Source organism: Ambystoma mexicanum, chromosome 4p (genome assembly GCF_040938575.1).
Source record: "Ambystoma mexicanum isolate Mex_15411 chromosome 4p, UKY_AmexF1_1, whole genome shotgun sequence".
NCBI lineage: Eukaryota > Metazoa > Chordata > Amphibia > Caudata > Ambystomatidae > Ambystoma > Ambystoma mexicanum.
Window position 1 is genome coordinate 231,409,698 of NC_090927.1, and position 20,858 is coordinate 231,430,555.

Below are 20,858 nucleotides of genomic sequence, written 5' to 3' on the forward strand. Positions count from 1 at the left end.
AGGACCCAAGTTGGACCTGGGAAGGTCGATCTGAGAGGAAATAGGTCAGCCAGGCCAGAGCCTGATCAGTGATACCCAGGTTTTCAGGGACATGGTTGAGCAGGATGGTATGGTTGACTGTGTCAAAGGCAGAAGAGAGATCGAGGAGGATGAGGACAGAGGGAATGTTAGAGTCAAGGTTGACACTTAACTTCTAGGGTTCCCAACTTGTATTAATTGAGCCACATCCCACTTCTGACACCATCTGTGAAAGCATCAACAAAGCAAGACACAGACAATAGATTCAAAGTTCAAACAGAAAGTTTTTATACCTGTAAATGTCAGGATGGTTGAACACCTAACTTGCCCTATGCTAAGGTGGGATTCCCACATTAAATGAAACTAAGGAAAGTCTGAGTCAAAGAGTTCAACTTAGGAATCTGTCTGTGTCCAAAACCTATGCTTGCCCTCACAACTATATCTGTACAAAGTGTAGGGATGTCAGTCATCAAAAGAAACCAGTGTTCAATACAATAGTCTGTGCTGCTTCCTGCTTTCAGCTTCCTTCCAGCTCCCTTCGTCAAGTGTAAAGCAGTTCCACAAAAAGTCTTAAAGTTACCTTCCATGGATTCAAGAAGATAAAGTTTTAACGAATACTCAGGGTTCCCGTCCCCAAGTTCCAAGCCACAAAGGAAACTTGAGACTATGTCCTTCTTAAGCAAATGCCTCATATCTCAAGGTTTCCCTTCCCCAAGGTATATTTTGGAAAAAACAAAACAGTTCAAAAGAAAATCTCCTTGCTTTCGCGTAACTTTCTCAGTTCTGTGGTTTCCATTTTCAAAGATTTGTCCTGGTAGCTTGTAGCTTTCATAAATGTTGAAAATAATATATGTTAATGTTGTTTAAGTTTCAAGTTCCAGTATAAATTAAACTTCAGGTTTTATATGCTTATTCTTCAAAGTTAATTTCAATTTGAATCACAGCATGTATTAATTTGCTTGTTTGCTAGAATTAAATTCACTTTGGAACTCAGCATATAATGGTTTGAGGATTTCACTCGTAACTTATTTTTACATTGTCTGTTGTTCAAGAATTATTATTCGTTCCTCTTAAATGCTTCCTTAAATGTTTGATGTTTGTTTTAAATGGATTACCCAATGTCCAGAGACCTTAAAAAATGTGTCTTATATCACATGCGACCTCTCAGATACAATGTAATCCTGGTGATTCACTAATTGAAGTTGTGAAAGACCAGAGAATTTCCAAAACATGCTCATACGAGCCATGCGACCACTCTGATACAAAATATATCTTATTAGAGACAGGCATGGTATCAAGAGAGACACAGACTCAAATGGGTTTGTTTGAGAACCTTTATTTACTATGTCTTCTGGGTTGATGTAATGCGTGACAGGCCCAAAATCTAAAGGGGAAATTCCCTTAACTGATGGTTCTTATGGCCATCATTGTCATATAGTCCAGATAAAAGGTCTGTCGGTGTGTAAATCTATGCTTGCACTCTGTACAAAAACAATAAAAATAGTGGTTTAACGAAAAGGAGAAACCAAGGTTGGTTTCAGGTTGTCTTCTTACCAAGTACTGTTTGGTCAAGGTGACACAAATGAGTTGATTTAACAGGGCTGTTCGGAAGACCTTCTTCACAGGCCCCTGGTAGTTATCCAAACTACGTTCAGTGTCTTTAAGTTCCTTGAGGTTCCCTTCCCCAAGCTTCAGCTTACTCAAAGTTTCAAAAACACTGTGGAATAATTGTATCAGTTCCTGTTGTAAGCTTCTCGGGGATCCCGTCCCCATACTTCAATGGTTTCATTAGTACAACAAAACAAACAAGTCTTCAATTTGGTTGGGCCTCTTAGGGTTCCCTCCCCCAAGCTCAGTCCTATTTCTAACCTTTAAACCCAAGGTCAATATTATCAGGATGCCTTCTTTGACATGCTTCTTAGAGGTCCTTTCCCCAAACTTTAGACCTCTTCCAGCTTTCAAACACCAAATATAACATAACACGGTTCTTTCTTGATTTCACTTGATTTCACAGCGGAGTGCCCTTCCCCAGGTTTGTGCCCCTTTAATTCACAACACAAATTCTGCTGACTAAAATGTACCTTTTCCTTAGTGATAATCTTTTCCATATACTCTCCTCTCATGGGGTAGAGTCAGAGGCTTTACGAAAGTGACAGGCCCTTTGCTCTTCCTGGACACGGCCACTCTGACCCTTTCTACCCCTCTCTTTCTGCTCTTGCTTTTGCTTTTCATGCTTCTTTTCTTTCCATGCACCCTTGCACTGTTTACTCTCGCTCTTCTTATCCTGCCTCTGGCATCTGTTATTTATTCTCTCTAATTACCTTGCATGTTCCTTTGCCTTTTCTCAGGCCCCTCTCTCGTTATGGGCCACTCATCCCCTTGTGTTGCCATTTCCTTGTACCCCTCTCTCATTACGGGCCACTCGCATCCTTGGGCTTCTTTCCTCTTCCTCTCCCTTTCTGCTTTGATCGGTCTGTTGCTCTCTTTCCGCTCCAATCTACCTTTAAACTTTCCACTTTACTTTTGCTCTCGGCTTGTGCTTTCAGCCTTTAGTGCTTTCTGTTTTTCTCTGGCTTTCTGCTGCACTTTCAGCTTTCATGCTGTCAGCTTTTCTTTTGTTTTCAGTGGTTCTTCCGCTTTCATACTTTCCTTTATTTGCACTTTGCAATTTTGTGCCGCTTTCACAGTCCATGCCTTACTCCCGCTCCGCTCTCATCCAAACACACGCTCCAGAGTTTCTCTAACATTCTCCACAAAACTCACCGGGCAGTGTCGCATTGTGAGGCGGTCCTTCCAGATTGCGGGGTTGAGGTCAGGGTCTCACCAGCTGCCTCTCAGGCACCCTTGGATTCGGCACTGGCACCAAGGGAACAAGCACTTTCCTGGACATGGCCTGCAGAATGCAGGCAGCGCTTCTCCAGCTCCCTGGAGGCACGCCTCCCTCACCATGCTGCAGCCCACACACACCGGGCCAGCATCTCTGCATGCCGTCCTGCAAAAACCTGCAGATCCTGTTTCTCTCTGCTCCTGGGATCCATTGGTGCAGACTGCATCCCCAGCTCGCCTGCATGTGTTTGCAAGACCATATGTCCCGGGAGGATAGCGCTGCGGCAAAGTGCTCACCTTGTAAACAAAATGACGCAGAGCAGCACAGGTCCGATCCCCAGGTCCGCGCTAAGAAACCTCATGGTATTAAGCGTGTTATAAATAACTAATCATATCATATCATACCACACATTTTATAGTGAACCAATCTGTCAAGTGGAGACATGTGTGAAAAGTTTTTATTGAGTCGCTAACCCTGCCTTACTTTATTAGTGGGACAACTTGAGTTCTTTCTAGGGTAGGTTTCCCTTGCTTTCCCCCATGTTATTTCTAAGGGTAATATTTTCTGATCTTAATGGCCTCTTCGTCTCAGTATTTGTTGGAAATCGGGAGGTGGAGATGAGGTGAGATTGTAAACACCCCACAAAAGCTCAGGGAGAGTAGGTTAGTGTGTTTGCAGTATGTGGAAATACCATGTCTTGCCCTTGGTTATCCTCCTCCCAATCTCCTCTCACCCTCCACTTAGGTGATCATCACTCCCTTGTCAACCTCCAGGGTTGGGATCCAAAAACAATGGCCATTCCCTGGCCACCTGAATGGAAGGTCCCAAGGGAGTCAGTGGGAGAATACCATCATGTTTCTCACACAGAGTTCACACATTCGCGCACAGAGTTTTCCAGCCAGCAGAAACTCACTGGTCATTCTGACAGTTCTCGTGCATGTCAGAGCACACGGTCAACGACTTTCAAGGCCCGGCTTCCACCTTCAGCCCTCCGGCACTCCTCTGTTGGCCTCTCCACACAGGGGAACGAGCAACGCTGACATGAGGAAAAGGGACACACTTCCCTCACGGAGTCCTTCACTTCATTCCCTCTGCTCCAGGAAGTCCCAGCTCCTGTCATGATTCCTGCCCCTCATGTCCTCCCCAGCCCTCCAAGATGTCAGGATGGATCCAGGCCACGATCACCTACATGGCCCTCAAGGGCCTCTCCATACCTACAAAGAGCCACTTGGAGTCAGACGTGGCGCTTGTGGCACCAGACTCACTCACTCCCATAGGATAACATTGGGGATTGGACTTGTAGTGCATTAATGGGGACAAGATGGAAGCCCCCGCATATTTCGGTTCCCAGAACTGCATGTGCAGTCTAGTCTTTTGGGTGTGATTCAGCCCAGAGACACCTGGGATACCCAGAGACTATTTAAGCCACGCCCAGGCTGAGAAACATGGTTTGCGTTTTCTGTACCTGCAGCGTGACACTCACCGTGTTCAGATCGGTCTCCAGTAGGCCTGCATCTTTCTTCTGCCCTCAGCTCCTGCAAGAACAAGAACACCGTTAGGAACAGCCTTACCTTGCAGCGCTTCTGCCCATCATTCATCGCTCCTTCTGTTCTGCGGACATCTTTGGCGGTGTCATTCCCATTCCGGCACGCCGCTTCTTAAGGAAAAGGGAAAAGAACAGAAAAAAGGCATTAGCAAGCATTCTGCAAATCTTCGCTTATTTTTAAATACTGTTCGAGCTTCAAAGGCTTACCTGAATCCCAGGCGCTCTGGGGGAACTCTGTCTCCGGAACTTCTCATCCATCTGCAAGAGGGAAAAGACACTCCAGGTTAAACATCTAGAGGCGCCGCATACCGTGCTTACTCACCGCATTTGTTCTTCATAACCGGCATCCACGCTGAAAACGTTGCGGCACCTAAAAGACACAGAAAACTAACTCAGTTCAATACAAATATGAAAGGGGTGCATCGCGCATCGCGCTCTCACTCACCTTCAGTGCTACTCAACTCAGCAGCACGCCACCATCCCCGGACGCCGGCCATCATCTAAGGAAGGAAAGGAACGACGTTAGAGAACTGTTCAAAAGACTCATTATACTTACCTGTCAGACTCTTGCCAGTGAAGTAACTAGGCAGCAACGAGCCTGCATCAATCAACGCGCCCCTGCGCTGAAAGCAGGACGGAGAGCACACTATCCAAGAAAACAAGGTGAGCTGTGGATCAAAGGGAAGGGTTGGACCGTGGGGAGGAAGGGGTTCAAGCACACCGAGACAATAGGGAGTTACACTCTACCAATCCTGTCTTTCAGGCCCAGTCTCCAGTCGAATAGCCTCCAGGGAAGGGTTTGAGGTCGTAAGCGGTCAGAACGGGCTGAGTGACGTCCCTGTGGATACCAGGTGAGCGTTACAGCTCCTCAACCAAAATTCCATGGACCATCTTTCTCCTCGGTCCCCAGCGTCTTGACATCTCATTATAGGAAGGTTCTCTGTTGCTTGCCCCGACTTCCTTACTGCTTTTCCTGTGGTCCCTGTTGTCTCTTGTGTTGCTTTGTTGAGCTCCTTTTATACACCTGCAGCCCCTTGACAGGCTGCAGGTATGAGCATTCAATTTGTCCTGCCTGACCACAATTAATGGGACATGCTTGACCTTTCCAGCTCTTAGCAGGCATCTTCTTCGTACCAGTACCAGAGTGGTAAACAAACCTGGTCTTCATTGCTCTTAGTTGCTTCTTCCTCGTCCCAGTACTGTCAAATGTCAATGATGGAGAAATGAGGGGAACAGGCTTATAACACCCTATGAAGCTTGGGGAAAGTTTGGATCGGCTGTCAATAGGGAAAGGGGGATACCATGTCTCACCCAAGGGCACCCCACTCCCAAAGGATGGTCCTCCCTTGCCCCCAGGGTTGGGATCCAATAGCAATGGCCTTTCCCTGGCCACCTGCTTAGAGGATCTACAGGATTTAGGAGTGAGAATATCTGCAGGTTTCTCACACTATGCCTCCTCAGATGTTCTGGGAGATCTAGACAGGCTAGTTGGTCAAGGAGTGCATTGCAACAGGCTGCACCTTTGAGCTACACACTTTCTCCAGGTCCCTCTTTCCAATCCTTCAATGACATCACCAGTATCTGTAGACAGGAGAACAAGCAACCAGCCTTTTCTCTATTTTCAATGATGGCTTGGGAGCATCATGAATGTTCATAGAGGAGGCACTCAATCCTTCACAGCCACTATTTTAAATTAGTACCAGATGCAGGACAATCAGATTGTAACAGTTGATCTGATTGGCCCTCACTGGTTTGTTCCTAGCCTAACAAAGACTTACTTGCTCCGGCACCGCACACCAGGTCTCTCGTAGTTCCTTCCCTTGTTGCGACTGGCCACCATAGAAAGGGAGAAGGACTATGATATGATATGATATGATAGTTTATAGCACCTATACACAATGTGTTTCAAGGCGCTTCAAGGCAAGGGAGGAAACAAGGGAAAATACATTGACATTCGTACAGGCCATGAACAGTAAGGATGTGAAATTGACTATCGTACTCAGTAAGTAAGGGGAGGAGACAGGAAAAGGGAGAAGAGAAAAGAGGAGAGAACAGAAGGTAAGCAGTCAAAAAGAGTGGAGAAGCAAGAGTAGAGAGCGACTACAATTGCAGAAGTCAGTAGTAACGCATAATGTTGCAAGCCAGGATACAAGATGAAGATGGGAAGAGCATGATTCAGGGCCACCATGAGTACAAGATGCAAAGGAAGTCCAGCATGAGAGTTGAGAAAAAGTGAAGCACCATGAATGAATGAAGTCCATAAAAGTCAAATCCAGCATTTGCCACAAGACGGTGATGGTGAAACCAGAATTTATCAGGACAGACTCCTGTAGAAGTAGCCTGGAGTCTGTCCTGATAAATTTATCAGGACAGACTCCTGTAGAAGTAGCCTGGAGTAGTCCCTTCTCCCCGTACCTTGGCGGCCATTTTATTATGAATTTTTTTCTCGAGTTGAGAAACAGTTTACATGCCATTTTTCAACTAGAGAAAAAATACTATTCGTTGTACCGGGGCACTAAGAGCAAAAGGACCCCTGGGGCTACGGTAAAGCCCTTGCTTCGCTTGGGCTTGTATCAGTCGCCGAGGCATTAGCCGAGCAGTAATGCCCCCCCTCCTCAGGATGTATTGCTTTAATAAATGAAGGACTGAGAAAAATTGCCACAAGGAGATTGAAGCCATAATGTATTGGATACCTCCTAAGAATAGCCTTATACACATGAACTGTGGCTGCCAGAGACCACAATAATGATAACACCAAAAATAACAACCACACTGTAATTCAATACAAAATGTTAATGTTAAAGGACATTTGTACCGCGCACTATCACCACCGGAGTGGTCCCCTGGCGCTCTGGCGGCTCTGAAAGAGGAGGGGAGGTTGAGTTAGTGGGAGGAAGTAGGAAAAGTGCAAGAGAGCAGTGATGTGCTGTTGGCGGCCTCAGCCCGGTGGGTCCGTTGGCTGGGCCTGGGGTGTTTGCGGCCGGTAGCCGTTGTGTACTGTTGTGCAAGACTATGTGTGTTTTTGTTTGTTGTTGCAATGTAGTGAAGTTTGTGCAGTTTGTTGTGCTGTAGGTTTTGGTTGTGTTTGGTTTGGAGTTTGAGAGGTGTATGCAGAAAGGGAAATTGTTAGTAGGGTTGGTTAGTTTGCGTCTCTATCCTGAATTGAGGCGGTCGGCTTGCATAGTCTCCCCTTATGCGGTTCTTACCTGATCTGGATCCAACTGGCAGACAGGGTTCCTTACTCCTCTGGCCCCCACCTCTAACATGTTCTCTCATAGCTCCCCTTAACCTCCCTTCCTACTCCTGTGGCCAGTGCACCTGCCTATGTCAGCCTCTCAGGTAGTGTGGTGATAGCCAATATCCTGACAATTCCACGCTACTGTGGTGCCTGGCGGTAACTAAGGGGGTGGGCGAAGGTGTTGGTGGGATTGTCTGGGATAGTTGACTCAGTCTCTGTGCATGCCGCCTGAGTTCCAATCTATCCGGTGTCACCCGTCCAGGTGGCGTGGGAGCTACCCTCTCGGGATTTGGATACCGTGTCCTTTCCGGCCTAAACGTCCTTTTCCGATTTTGGTTTCCAGATTTAGTCTGTGGTGTTGAAGAGCCAGGTTTTTAGTGATTTCCTGAATTTTAGGTGATCTTCAGTGTTTCTTATTTCTTTTGGCATGTTGTTCCAGGTCTTTGCGGCTAAGTGGTAGAAGGAGGTGCCTCCAAGATTTTTCTTAAGGTATGGTTTGAGTTCCAGGCGGATTTCGTTGCTTGATCGGAGGTGTGTCGTTGGTTTGTAGACTGCTATTTTCCATTGTAGGAATTCTGCTCCTTGTCCGCTGATTGCCCTGTGCGTTATGCACATTGTTTTGAAGGTGATGCGTTGTTTTACTGGGAGCCAGTGTAGTATTTTTAGGGCTGGAGTGATGTGGTCTCTTCTCGATAGTTTGAGGAGTAGTCTTGCTGCTGCATTTTGGATCCGTTGCAGTTTCTTTAGGAGGTATTCTGGTATTCCGAGGTAGAGACTGTTTGCATAGTCAAAAGGGGAAACTACCTCCATATTACAAGCAGCAGTGGAACAAAACATGCTCACTTATTCATTATTCAACTGATATCTTCATAATTTAAACATTCCCACCTGCTCCTGCAAAATGGGTGATGCTGTAAATAGAGATATAATCATGGTGCGCTCTTTCTGCATCAAGGTACATTTTGTGGAAGCCAGGGTCTCTCTAAGATTCATCTTCAAGAGTTCTTGCAGAGATATAAAGCAGCGTCAGTCGGACCTAAATTTACTTGGTAGAGTTTTAGCTCAGACAATGGCAATTTGGCACGAAATAGTCACACATTGACGCGCTTTTGATATGCTCCTCATGTTCAGAGCACAAAATAGCATTCCATAAGTAGTGTAACAATTGGGTTTGCTTGGAAAATCTATTTTCTTGGAAGCAAATTCAGCTAAATCATGTATATTGACAAGAGCTCATAGCAGCATTAAATACAATTAGTACGGGATAAAACGGCCAAGGCAGACTAATAACAGATAATCTCCTATTGCTTGCATATTGCAGTGTATCGTGTTGCCAACATTCCAATGCATCTTGTAAACATATTACACACGGTTTATCAAATTGCAGGCTGCGCGGATGAAAAAACTGGCACATCAATATAACCAGAAATATGCATACATGATTGTCTGTAATTTAATGTTTCAGATTTACAAAAGTTGCAACCTCCAGCTACGCAATTTCAAGATTCTGGACTGCACAGACTTTGGAATTGACATCAGAGAAAGTTTGGGAAATACATCCGTGGTCGACAGTCTATTGATTGGGAGCTTTACTGGAAAGGTAGGCGCTTTCTAATACCAGCTTTGCTCTATTCCCTGGCATTTGCTTGACACAGACAACCATTCACCTGCTCCAACGTCAAGCCCGATATTAAAAAAATATAAGAGTTTTAAAATACGCACCTTTCCTGCCCACGGTAGACGGCTAGGCAACCGCACTTACCTACCTGAGGAAATCTCAGCTGAGGCTGATGTCTCAATCCCGAAGCGTGTTTAATAACGGAAACACACTGCTTTTATTGGCCATATGTAGAAGAACATGGCGTCTTTACTATCCCACGGGTACAAGTGAGTGGCGAGAGCCGAATTTCATTATTTCCAAAGCCCTAGGTGAGATGTACAAAAAATACGAATCTCGCAGGATACGTGTATCTCTGGTCCTGTGCAGCCGGGGATTGTGTCTATGCGAGGCTCACGTTGTGCTGTACTTTATTGTACACTTCTTACCAGAACCACTCTATTATCAAATAGCAATGGCTTCCATGTTAGTTGAACTCCATCTTTAAAAAAAGTGTCTAAATGTAGAGATGGTGTCCGCGAGTCCACATCGTTATGTGGGCGGAGCCTAGTTGAGGCTCCCGAGCGCGGAGGACTAGAGGACATGACGTTGGGGTTAGGGCGGGAGCTGGTACGTGTTTCCGGCAGTTGCCAGTTGTAGAGAATAAAGAGTTGTTGCATGATACTTCGGCTCCGTGTGTTTATGTGCGAGCCGCCTGCCCGCACTGCGCTAATATCTAACAATGGCGACGAGGGGTGCCCGACCCACTCGTGCCTAGGCAAGCGGCCTGCCGTCGGGCAGTACAGCGCGTCGGCACGCCTCCCCTGCTCGAGCGGATCGCAGCAGAAGCCGGCCCTGCTACGCAGACACGGAAGAGACACGTGTAGTTGCATGATACTTCGGCTCCGTGTGTTTATGTGCGAGCCGCCTGCACGCACTGCGCTAATATCTAACAGATGGTATATATCAATATAGTAATGAATGTATGTAACTACTGCGTGATCCAGTCAAACATGCACATTATACTGGAATATTGAAGCACTGACTGACACATTCATTATATAAGAAGAATAGACAATAGTATGCATGGGTCCTAGTCATGAGTGAAAAAGCTTGAGGAAACTCAAGCCGCCTTAATTTCAGGTGGTACGATTTCCCTCAATTGTTTTTGTGCAACTTTGTTAAACAAGATTTCGGGTTTAACCCAGGAAGGACATTGCAGAGGACAGGCTGCAATCAACTGCAGGTAAAATTGACATGTCCCACTGACCTGCATATGGCCCCCAACACCTGTGCAGGGGAATTGTGAACTGCTTTGTGTTTTTCCCATTTCCACTATTTTAAACACTATTAACGTGACCACAGGCACTGGAAGTAGAAAAAAAGATTTCCTTGGGCTAAACTGCACAAAAACACCATGACTCTCTCCGAGTGGAAAAGAATTGACAGACACCGTTTACAAACATCACCAACCTGGTTCCTCAGCCTTACAGACTAACCAAACCTGTACACAATTATATATAATTAATGAATCCCCGTCCCTCTCCCCTATTCCTTCCCCTTCAATCCCCCCAACATCTTTCAGAACTTTCTACCTCTCCCGAGCCAAAGCCCCTCTTTCTTTCCTTTTTCTTCCCCATTCTTGTATCCCTGGGCCAGCCTGTCCGCCCAAAGAGCTCTAACCCCAATTACCGAAATAATAACCTTGACTGCTTCCTTCAAATGGCTCTGTCCCTGGTTGCCCCAAACCTACCTCTCATCCGTTTCCTCCTCCCAAATCGTAACTAGAAGGCCTGACCTGCCCCATCTGCAACTAAAATTGCATATCCCCTTAATGCCCAGCCTGTAACAAAAAACAACCAGTTCACCCCTTAAAACTCCCTCTGCCACTTTTTGAATCATGAACAACTTATCCCCGACCAAAACTTTCTTCCCCGTAACTCGCTTGGCACCTCATCGCTGACTGTTCCCGAACCTTTGCCAGCCCCTACTTATAAGCTCCGGGGGACTCTGTCTGCCCCGAGGGGCGGCTTACTGGCTGCTGTGAAGTACTCCAATCTCGTGGCCCGAAACCCCTTTCTTCCAGTATTTGATATAGAAACAATCATTTTTCAACTTAGACTGTAAGCATGGCCCTCCACACAGATAGTAGACGACATGTTTTTTCTATTTCCATTGCAAACACCTGACCACGATAGAGCTAGAAAAACATGTTTTCTATCTCTAGTCAGCGAGCCTGCAAGAGCAATCTAAAATAAATATTTTCTCTTTTCTGTGCAGGCGACCCTGATAGCCCTAGAGCCATAGCAACATGTTTAATGCTTGTGTGCAAGACCACCTAAAAACTATGTTTTTCTCCATTTCTAGAAGGAGCAGGCAAATCATTCTTTACTCATGGCAACTCCCACCTAACCAACAGATGGGGAAATAGAGTCAGCTGGGACCAGTGGCCAGGAGACTGCTTGAAGGGGTCATTGGTGTGGGGAGGGGGTTGTGTTGATTTGTCCACCTATATGGCAGCCAGTGAATATGTGTAGGTCAACTTAACTTACATTGTACAGGGATGAGCCACTTTTGTGGAGTTCTGGGCAACACTGATCTGTTTAATGAAAAAAAAAAAACTTATTTGTTATTACCATTTTTTTAAAGTGCCCAAATGACCTTGCAGTAACTTCAGAGTGCTACACACACACACACATATATAGATCCAACCAGTATGTAGGGCCCTTTTCAATATTTCCCAACCGCAACCTTTCATGCAGTAGTTTGGTTGTCACTCAAATTCTAAGTAATATTTTAAATCTTGGAATGCAGATTGCTTAGTTCAAGGGTTTAGGTCCTTGGGTTTATAGGGGTCATTTTCTTCCCCTGTAGACTTTGGTCTTTCTGTTCCAATTGTCTGAATATCGATGGTTTCATTGAGCATGTGTATGTTCGCTAAAGGTTCCTGGATGATGTGTAGGGTGATACTACCTACTGTGAATATGTAATCCATTTCTTCCAGCATGTCCTGCATACCGCTCTCCCTATACTCTAAAACTAAATCAGTCGCTGGTGTTGTGGAGGATGCCCCAGGGTTCTTTACAGATGAAGTAGGAGTCATCCAGGAGAGAAGCAGAAGCAGCAATCCTACTAGCCTTACCTCTTGAATGTGTCCTTACCTTCTCTCTAAATTGTCACTAAGACGTCCACAGGAATCTCCACACATCCTATAGGCCTTCCTAGAGTCTGATCTCCCCACTGGGACCTCTGGCTGATCACATTCCAGTCCTCAGCCTCACAGAAAAGCTACTTGGCAGAGTACTTGTATCTTTTCTCTATTGACTTCACTTTCTTCCTCCATTGCTCCTCAACATATGGAGGGTAAAACTCTTAATAAAATAACATAACACCTACTTATTCTCCTCTTGGACACTATAAACCCTGTTGTTTGAAGAAATTGCTTCTTCACTGTACCAATTTTAGCTCTTTCTGCCACCTTTATCTTCCTGCTTCATCTAACCACGTCTTCACACCCTATTCTTACTATCTCGTCAAACACCTTCTTGTTATCTGCTATCACCTCTGCCAATCCCTTTACTACCACCACCTTCCACTCAGTTCCAAATATTAACCGCACATGCCTATCTTCAGACATCATGCCTTCTTTCCACTCTAATTTGCTCCAGGTGTTAGTTCCTTCCTCTTCTTTGATCTTATTACCTCATTCAACTACACCCCAAAATATCCTTAATATCTCATCTCCTTTCCTCTGCTACCATTACCTTCTTCTCCTCTACTGTGTGTTCTACTTTCCGCTTCCTTTGCTTTGTTTATATTATCTTCTTGCACTTCATTCCAAGTTTTACCTCCAACCTCCTGTCCTTGGATATTACTATTTTAGCTCTGACCGCGTGGCAAATTGGCTTCTGCCCTGCAGGAGTACAAGGATGAGTAGAGGCTAAATCACCTACTTATAACTCACAGTTCTACAAACCAAGAGCAAACACGATCATAAAGGTAAAACAGGCACCGCTAAGAGATACACCTCCTTTGCCTTTTGGGGTAACGTGGGCCGAGGGAAGTCTTTACTCTCAAGAGGGGTGTTACTGTGATTCAGTAGCAACCCAAACAGCAAACAACCAACAGGCAAAAATAAGGGGAATGTCCAATCAAGGATCTATAAAAAATAGATTTACTTTGATAAAACACAATGCAGTACAATGACTAGTGAATCAGTGGTGTAAGGCAAGTGATAAGCAAAATGGTCTTCAAAATTACATGCTTCTTGTTTTAAAAAAGGGAATTAATTACTTAACCAGCCACTAGTGCCCAAAACTGGACCAAGGGGGCAGTTAATAGTCAATAGTACCTCAATGCGGTTCTTGGTGGTTCAGCAGAGTTGAGCTAGTCTTCGAGCTGTTGTGCAAGCTGGCCAAAACAAATTTGAGGACTGTACTTCGTAGTAGATCGAAGCATTGAGTGGAGGTCGAAGCTGGTCAAATACGGGGGCTCATGGCTCATAAATTGAAAGGTGGTGCTCGAGCTATGCAGGTCGGAGTGTTCACCAGGATCAGTTTGAGTGCAGAACTTTTTCGAGATGGAGCAACCTCTGATTAGCGTGGATTAGTGCCACTTCAGCAATTCAAGTCGAGCCTCAGTATGAAGCTGTGACCCTGATGTTTCAGTATATGCTTCAGCAAGGGGAGGCGTCTGTTCGAGGTCGAGTGGGTTCAAATTGAACTGCGATGGCTGAGGGAAGTTGGCAAATACTATCTGTGATGGGGTGGCCCACCACTAATAACCACGCTGACTATTTGGAACAGTCCAAGGGTGTTTTTTTTAACTTAATTATCAGAATGGCTGGTTTATTTTTTCCTCTTTGGGTTACTCAGGGCCTAATGGGCTTGGAACTTTGGAGCTAGGGCCGGCCCTTTCCTCTCTCGACTTCCCCTCCCTAGCCCAGATGTCCCTATCAGGGTTGTTAGTTAATCTCAGATCAGCAACACATATCTGTCTTTCCTCTTCTCTAAAGTTTAGGTGTTTCTGTAAAATGAAGACTGCCTAATTCCCTAGGGAACTTCTAGCTATCCCTCTCCTATCATTGGTTAGTCTCCCAGAATAGCGAATGGTGCCTTCTTTTACCCTTGTATCATGCACACTCCTTTCACAACCTCTCACACCTGACCCTTTTCTGTACTGATGCCAAAAACCTTTCTCCTCTCAATGCGTCACTGTCCCTCCAATATCTCACTCCGCCTTACCACCTCCATCCTTCAATCTTACTTCCTTTCCAACGCCTATGCTTTACTACTGCTTGTACTTCCAACTATCCCTCTTACTTAGCTCCTTTTCCTATTTCCTCTCACCCTACCTACCCACCTCTGGTTATTTTTCTCATTATAATTTCTATCTCACTCAATGCCAATACCTACACCTTTACTCCCACTCACTAGTGCTCTTCCCACTCTCCCTCGACTACTGTTCTTATTCCCCTACTACCACTACCTCTCTAATACCTTTACTGCTCCAAGACACTCAGGTATATGGTGCCAACACTCATTGTTATGGGACACAGGGATAAGGTGCCTAGCTCACCCTCTACTAGCCTCTGTTCAACCTTCAGGGACTCACAGACATATGGTGCCCTCTACACCCTTGTCGCTACTATAGAACACAGGGATATGGTGCTCTACTCACCCCTGAACTGCCAACTACCACTCTACCACTTATAGTCTTCCCTGACTACTCCCATCACCTACCACCTTTACTCTCAACAACTACTACTGCTACCTCCACTCCTACTACTATCCCACTCTGCCACTACTCTTACTCTACCTCTACTGGTCACACTCCTCTCTCTCACATTAACACTGTACAGAAACCCTCCTTAAAAATAACCTCTGTGCTCCTTCTGCTCTCGCCTCCTCTTCCGGTTCACACCCGACTAACCCACACTTGCACACTCACATACACTTCGTTAAATACCCCCCCAGGATTGGCTACTTACCATGTCCAATCCCTTACCTGGCTCCAGGAGGTGTGACAGTGGATAGCCAGGGGAGGGTTTAAAAGAGCAAGTAATCCCTGCCCTTTTCCAACATGGACCCTGCTGGGGTTCAGGGGTACTAGAACATGTAACACCCTGCAGGGTCTTTTAAAAATAATAATTATAATCCATGGTGGCGTAGTGGGTAAAGGCCTTTATGGGGCCTGTGCGCTAGCGGTGGCTCCCTTCTGGCTGCAGACTCCAGAAGACATAGGGGGTCATTACAAGGTTGGAGGTAAAAAACAGTATTTACCACCATGGAGGCAATACTGTGTCTGTGTAGCAATGATGGCGCTAACAGCAGCCGATTACGAGTATGCGTGCACGCGCTTAGCGGCATGCCGGTATCGACAATAGCGGCTTCCCGCAAAAGTCCCAAAAACCTCCCTTAGTGGCATCATGGAAAGCGCAGACAGCCCTTCCGCCTCCGCCACCTCTAAATAGCGGGCACCGCTAATGCCGGAACCGGAAATAACGTCATCACGCCGGAAAGGGAAACGGCATGGCAGCCATCTTGAAAAACACAATCCATTGCCATCCGCGATACACTTGACCTGGAGACACTATCCAACACCAGAACATCTTCTACTACTCCAGCACCATGCCAAAGGCTGTGAAGAAAGGGGCATCCCGGCAGTAGAAGGAGCGCTTCTCCGAAGATGAACTGACTATGCTTGCGGACACTCTGGCTGAAAATGCAGAGGTGGTCTTTGCCAATGACCTAAAAAGAGCTGCACAGATTAAAAAAAAGGAGATTTGGGAGCTAGTAGCCCAGAAAGTGAGTGCCGTAGGCAACACCCCCCGCACAGTTAAAGACGTCCGAAAACGTTGGGACGACCTGCGCCTCAGAGTGCGGAACATATTATCTGCCAACCGGAGCCAGGGCCTGGCTACTGGTGGTGGCCCTAACTCACCTATAAAACTCAGCCGCTGGGAGGAAACCTGCGCCAGCACTATCGGACTGGAATCAATTTAAGGTGTTGGAGAAATGGAACATGGAGCCACGTCATCGGCTGATGGAGGAGAGTGTCCTAAGAAAACACTGTATTGCAAAATATGAAGATAGTCCACCAATGTGACCGTGCCTTGAGGCAATGCATGGCCCATAACACACACATGGACACATCCCTGCCTAGATGCCACCCTCAGCACTGACACATCCACATTCATGCAGCATGCCAATGCCATACCTGAGACACACCTCACAAACATGGAAACGGCATGTGTCACACTGCACGCATTCCACAACAGAAATGCATGTCACACAGCATACACCACCTCATACATGTGTGAACCAGACGTATGCCTGTATGATCCCTCCATATAGCAAGCAACCCGAATGTCACAACTCCAATATTGAATCCCCTAAAATGTGTAGAACAGTAACAATACCAATGTATGCATGTGTGGGGGAGTTGTGGGGGGAGTCGGACGTCAAAGGGGTGTGTGTGAGGTGGAGGGTATGAGCACTTTTTACTTTTTACTGTTGAATACACCCGTTGTGTACATGAAAAAATACTTGACTGGACATTCCTTATTGTGTATGTGTCATTTATTGGTTTACAGTGCATAGTGTCCATGTACTCCCACCCCCAGTGCCCTCAGTCCTACATTCATCATATTGGCCAATCACAGACTGGTGCACAGCACGTCCCTCCTGTGCATCGCCACAGCGATGATGTGCGACCATATCTTCTTCATCTTCTTCATCATCACCTGGTGGTTGCTGTTCAATGTCAGGTGTCAGAGGCACGTTCCGTCGGATGCACATGTTGTGCAGCATGACACATGCCATGATGATCTTGGCCACCTTCTCATGCCTGTAGAGGAGTGCCCCACCCGACCGGCTAAAACAGCGAAAACGTGCCTTCAACAGGCCAAATGTCTGCTCGATGACCACACGGGTACGGGTATGGGAACGATAGTAGTCCTCTTTGTGCCTGTTCTGTGGGTTCCGGACAGGGGTGAGGAGCCACGTCTTCAAGGGATAGCCACTATCACCTGCATGGGTGCAAAATAAGGTATGTGTTAATCAATTCATGATGGACACCTGTACTTATCACACATGCCTGCTGATATTTGTTGTTCACATGCACATGTCCCTGGTTGTATGCACACATTTTACCTTGCCACAATGTTTGCTATGCCATGGTCTTATGGTGTGGATTGCGTCTTCAAGATGATACAGGGTGTACACTCACTTGATGTTGCTCATGCACTGTGGACACATACAGCTGTGTTTGTTTTAATTATGTGATGTGTAGTGATCAGTATGATTTCATTACTGGCTGCGTTGGCAGTAGTCTCAGCATTATTTATCATTCAGCTCTTATTATTCCCATGGTGTCATGCAGCGCAACTGTGGTGGTGGCCCTGTGACAAGCAATGTATTCCCTTGGTCGGATTGATTTGTGCACTCTCATGGATGCTTGTCCTGTGTTGTGAATTGCTGCGGACATTTACATTGTGCATACTCACAGCATGTTGCTGTATTGTGTTACGGAGAGTGAGGTCTGATGATGGGTGGTGGACGTGTTGTGGAATGTGGGCTGGTTGAAAATTTGGCATGTTGTAATTGGTGTGCAGCTTTCATCATTGCTATGGTGATTGGTTGTCATGTTCAGTTTGGGATGCTTTGGGCCACAGTGTTTTGCGATGTGGAAATTGTGCTGTCACCACAACAATGATGCCACGGTGGTGTGTGCATCTCTCCCCCATTACACTGCAATGTGCCTGTCATGCGACTTACCAAGCAGCCAGGCACGTCGTCCTGCATGCCGTTCCATGTAGCGTGGTAGCGTGGAGTTGCGCAGAACCATTGAGTCATGAGTTGATCCGGGGAATCGGGCACACCAATGTGTGATGATCTTGCTGGAGTCACATACCATCTGTACGTTGATGGAGTGATATAGCTCACGATTGCGGTACACTACCTCCGTGGCATGCGGGACCACCAATTCAACATGGTTGCAGTCAAGTGCACCAATACAATTTGGCATGCCTGCCAGTGCATGGAAGCCAACTTTTGTGTCAAAGATCCACTGGGCAGTCCGTGGTAGGGATATGTAGTTCCTTGAGTGCTTCAGGAGGGCATCCAGCATTTGGTTCAGCATGAGAGAAAATAAGGGTTGTGAAATGCCATGCATGTGCCCCACTGTGTGCTGGTAGGTGCCTGTGGCCAGGAAGTGGAGCACAGTCACTACCTTCAGTAGAGGTGGGATGGTGGTGCGTATTTCAATCAGGCTGACAATGTCATTGTGTATCATGTCCACAATGGTGGTGATGGTGTCCCGGTCCAGACGGTAAAGGGTCTGGATCTGCTCAGGGGTTAGGTTGAATGGACTGGGTCTGATGCGAGGGATTGGGGGCTGCCTGCGTGGTAACACTGTCTGCGCTGGTGGGGCTTGCTGGGCCTGTCTCACCCTCCTTCTCCTCCTGCGTCTTCTCTGTGGTGCCTGTTGTTGTTGTGGTTGTTGTTGTTGCTGGTGTAGCAATGCAATCATGTCCTCCAGCCCCAATATTGCTACTGCAAGTGGATTCATTTTGGTGTGGAATGGGGTGTGGTGTGTGGGTGTGCTCCATCTGTGCTGGGCCAGACTCCAATGCCTCCACCTGTGCTGATTGTGTGCACCTGTGGCATTTGGGAACACTGCACATTGCTGTTTGCGGGTGGTTTGCGATGCCGGTTATGCCAGCGTCCCGATATCCCTTATTACTGCTGTCATGATACCGTTATTTTCATGTCCGCATGCCTTGTGATCTCCTCTCTTTTGCGCCATCCCAGTAATGCCGAGCCAAAGGGCCGCGTGCCCGCACGCATGCCGGTATGGAGGAGCACAGTATCAGCGGTGGTGCTGATACCGGGTTGCTGACTCGTAATAGGCTAGAGCGGTATGCAGTGCCGGTAATCCCTTACCGGCATCATTTTTCCATTACCTCCAACCTCGTAATGACCCCCATAGTCTGCTTTACCCAACTGGTGTTGTGAAGGACACAGCACCCCTTGGTGCCGTGTCTACCCTTGGTGAATCCTGCAGTCCGTGTTGTGCCATTCGCGGCACTCCTAGGAAAACATATTGATGCCTCCTTGTGTCCTCCGGCATCATGCAGCTCCATGTCTCCTCGGACTGCTGCTTCATCAACGGCACAGAGGACGCCATGACCGCAGGTATGGAGGGGTGGTGAGGGGCCTGCCTACTCCTCTCGTTTGACAGGGCCACCACGCTGGCCCTGTCGCATATCGCAGGTAATTGAGTTGAGGTCCAATAAGCAGCAGTTGATTCGAGCCGGCATGTGACTGGTTGGCGGGTTACAAGGTGGTAGTGAGGAGGTTCAACCAGTGCAAGCATGCTGGATCGAAGTGTTTGAGTACACCGTTGACATGGTTCCAGGTAGTGAGCAGATGTCGAGCCAAGTCGTGCAGAAGCACGTCGCAGTATGAAAATTGTGCTTGAAGTAATGCGTGAGGGCCACCTGTGTCGGTTCGACAATGAAGGTTACAGCAAAGATACTGGTGGCTGGATACGCAGATTGGTTTGAGCGGTCCAATTCACCATTTGAAGATCACTTTTCAATGGCGTCCCTAAGGGTCTGGTCGACAGTTGATGAAGATTGGCAATGAAGATGCTTGCAGTACAAAAGCGGTTTGACAGTGTCGACTGCAATGAGGATCTTCTAGTTTGAGCCGAGGCAGAGACACTCTCTGCTATTGCGTTGTGGTATCAAACTGGTTTGAAGATGCAGCACAGTGGTTTGAGGTGGTAGAGGGCCACAAGCAGCTTTGGATGCTTCTGTAAGATTGAAGGCATCAAAAGGGCATGAATCAGGGTTCAGAGTAGTTCAACAGGAGGAAAACAGGCTTTTTGGCGGAATTGGTCCTCTGGTTAATGTGGGTCCCAGTCCAGAGGCTCAAGAATACGTTTTAGACCTTGTTCTCATTCTCCCAAGCACTAAGGAGGCTGGCCCACAACTGCACTTGTTCTACAATGCGGTGAGGTCCTGGGTACTGTTGTGTCCGACAGATGATATTTGAGAATGTGTTAATGTTTATTTATGCTTCTATAGAATGCATCCAAATAACATTTGTAGTTAAGTGGTTTGGATGCCTTCCAATTCTACAATGTCCAATGCCTTTTTGGATTAGCGAGGTATATGTTTACCCGCTGACAAGTTCAGCAATGCAAATACATACACTCTTCCAGAAAAGCTTACATACACTGGAAGCAGCAATTAACTCACTACAAGGTGGCTGAGGATATATGGAACAACCTTTGCAATGATGATGGACAGGTTTAGGTAGTTCTGTTATAGATCAAAGTGCACAGTTCTGGAACCCCTTCACATCCAAAGCCACTTTTCAGTTCCATCTCTGCTAAGAGTCAAATGTTTAATTACAGAACAACATAGTTTGTAAAAGGTGCTTCTTCATCGAAATGTGTAGAATTCAGATGTGTGTTTGGGCCACAACAGCAATGTTACCACTTGCTTAGTGCATCAGACTTCCTTATATTCGAATTATGTCATATACAATACAGCATGCGACTGGAGCTTACGTATTTTTGAGGCAGAAATTATCCTCATTGTTTTGAGGCCGAGGAGATTTTG

General features: G+C 46.5%; 1 protein-coding gene across 2 annotated transcripts in view; it reads left to right on the plus strand.

The window, feature by feature from the left end:
* The window catches only part of PKHD1 (PKHD1 ciliary IPT domain containing fibrocystin/polyductin), a 4,356,595-nt gene that overhangs the window by 2,421,465 nt on the left and 1,914,272 nt on the right, over positions 1 to 20,858 (plus strand). For both annotated transcript variants that reach the window (XM_069605754.1, XM_069605755.1), the window contains exon 45: positions 9,095 to 9,229. In XM_069605754.1, coding sequence (XP_069461855.1) covers positions 9,095 to 9,229 — 135 coding nt within the window. The remainder of the gene's footprint in view (positions 1 to 9,094; positions 9,230 to 20,858) is intronic.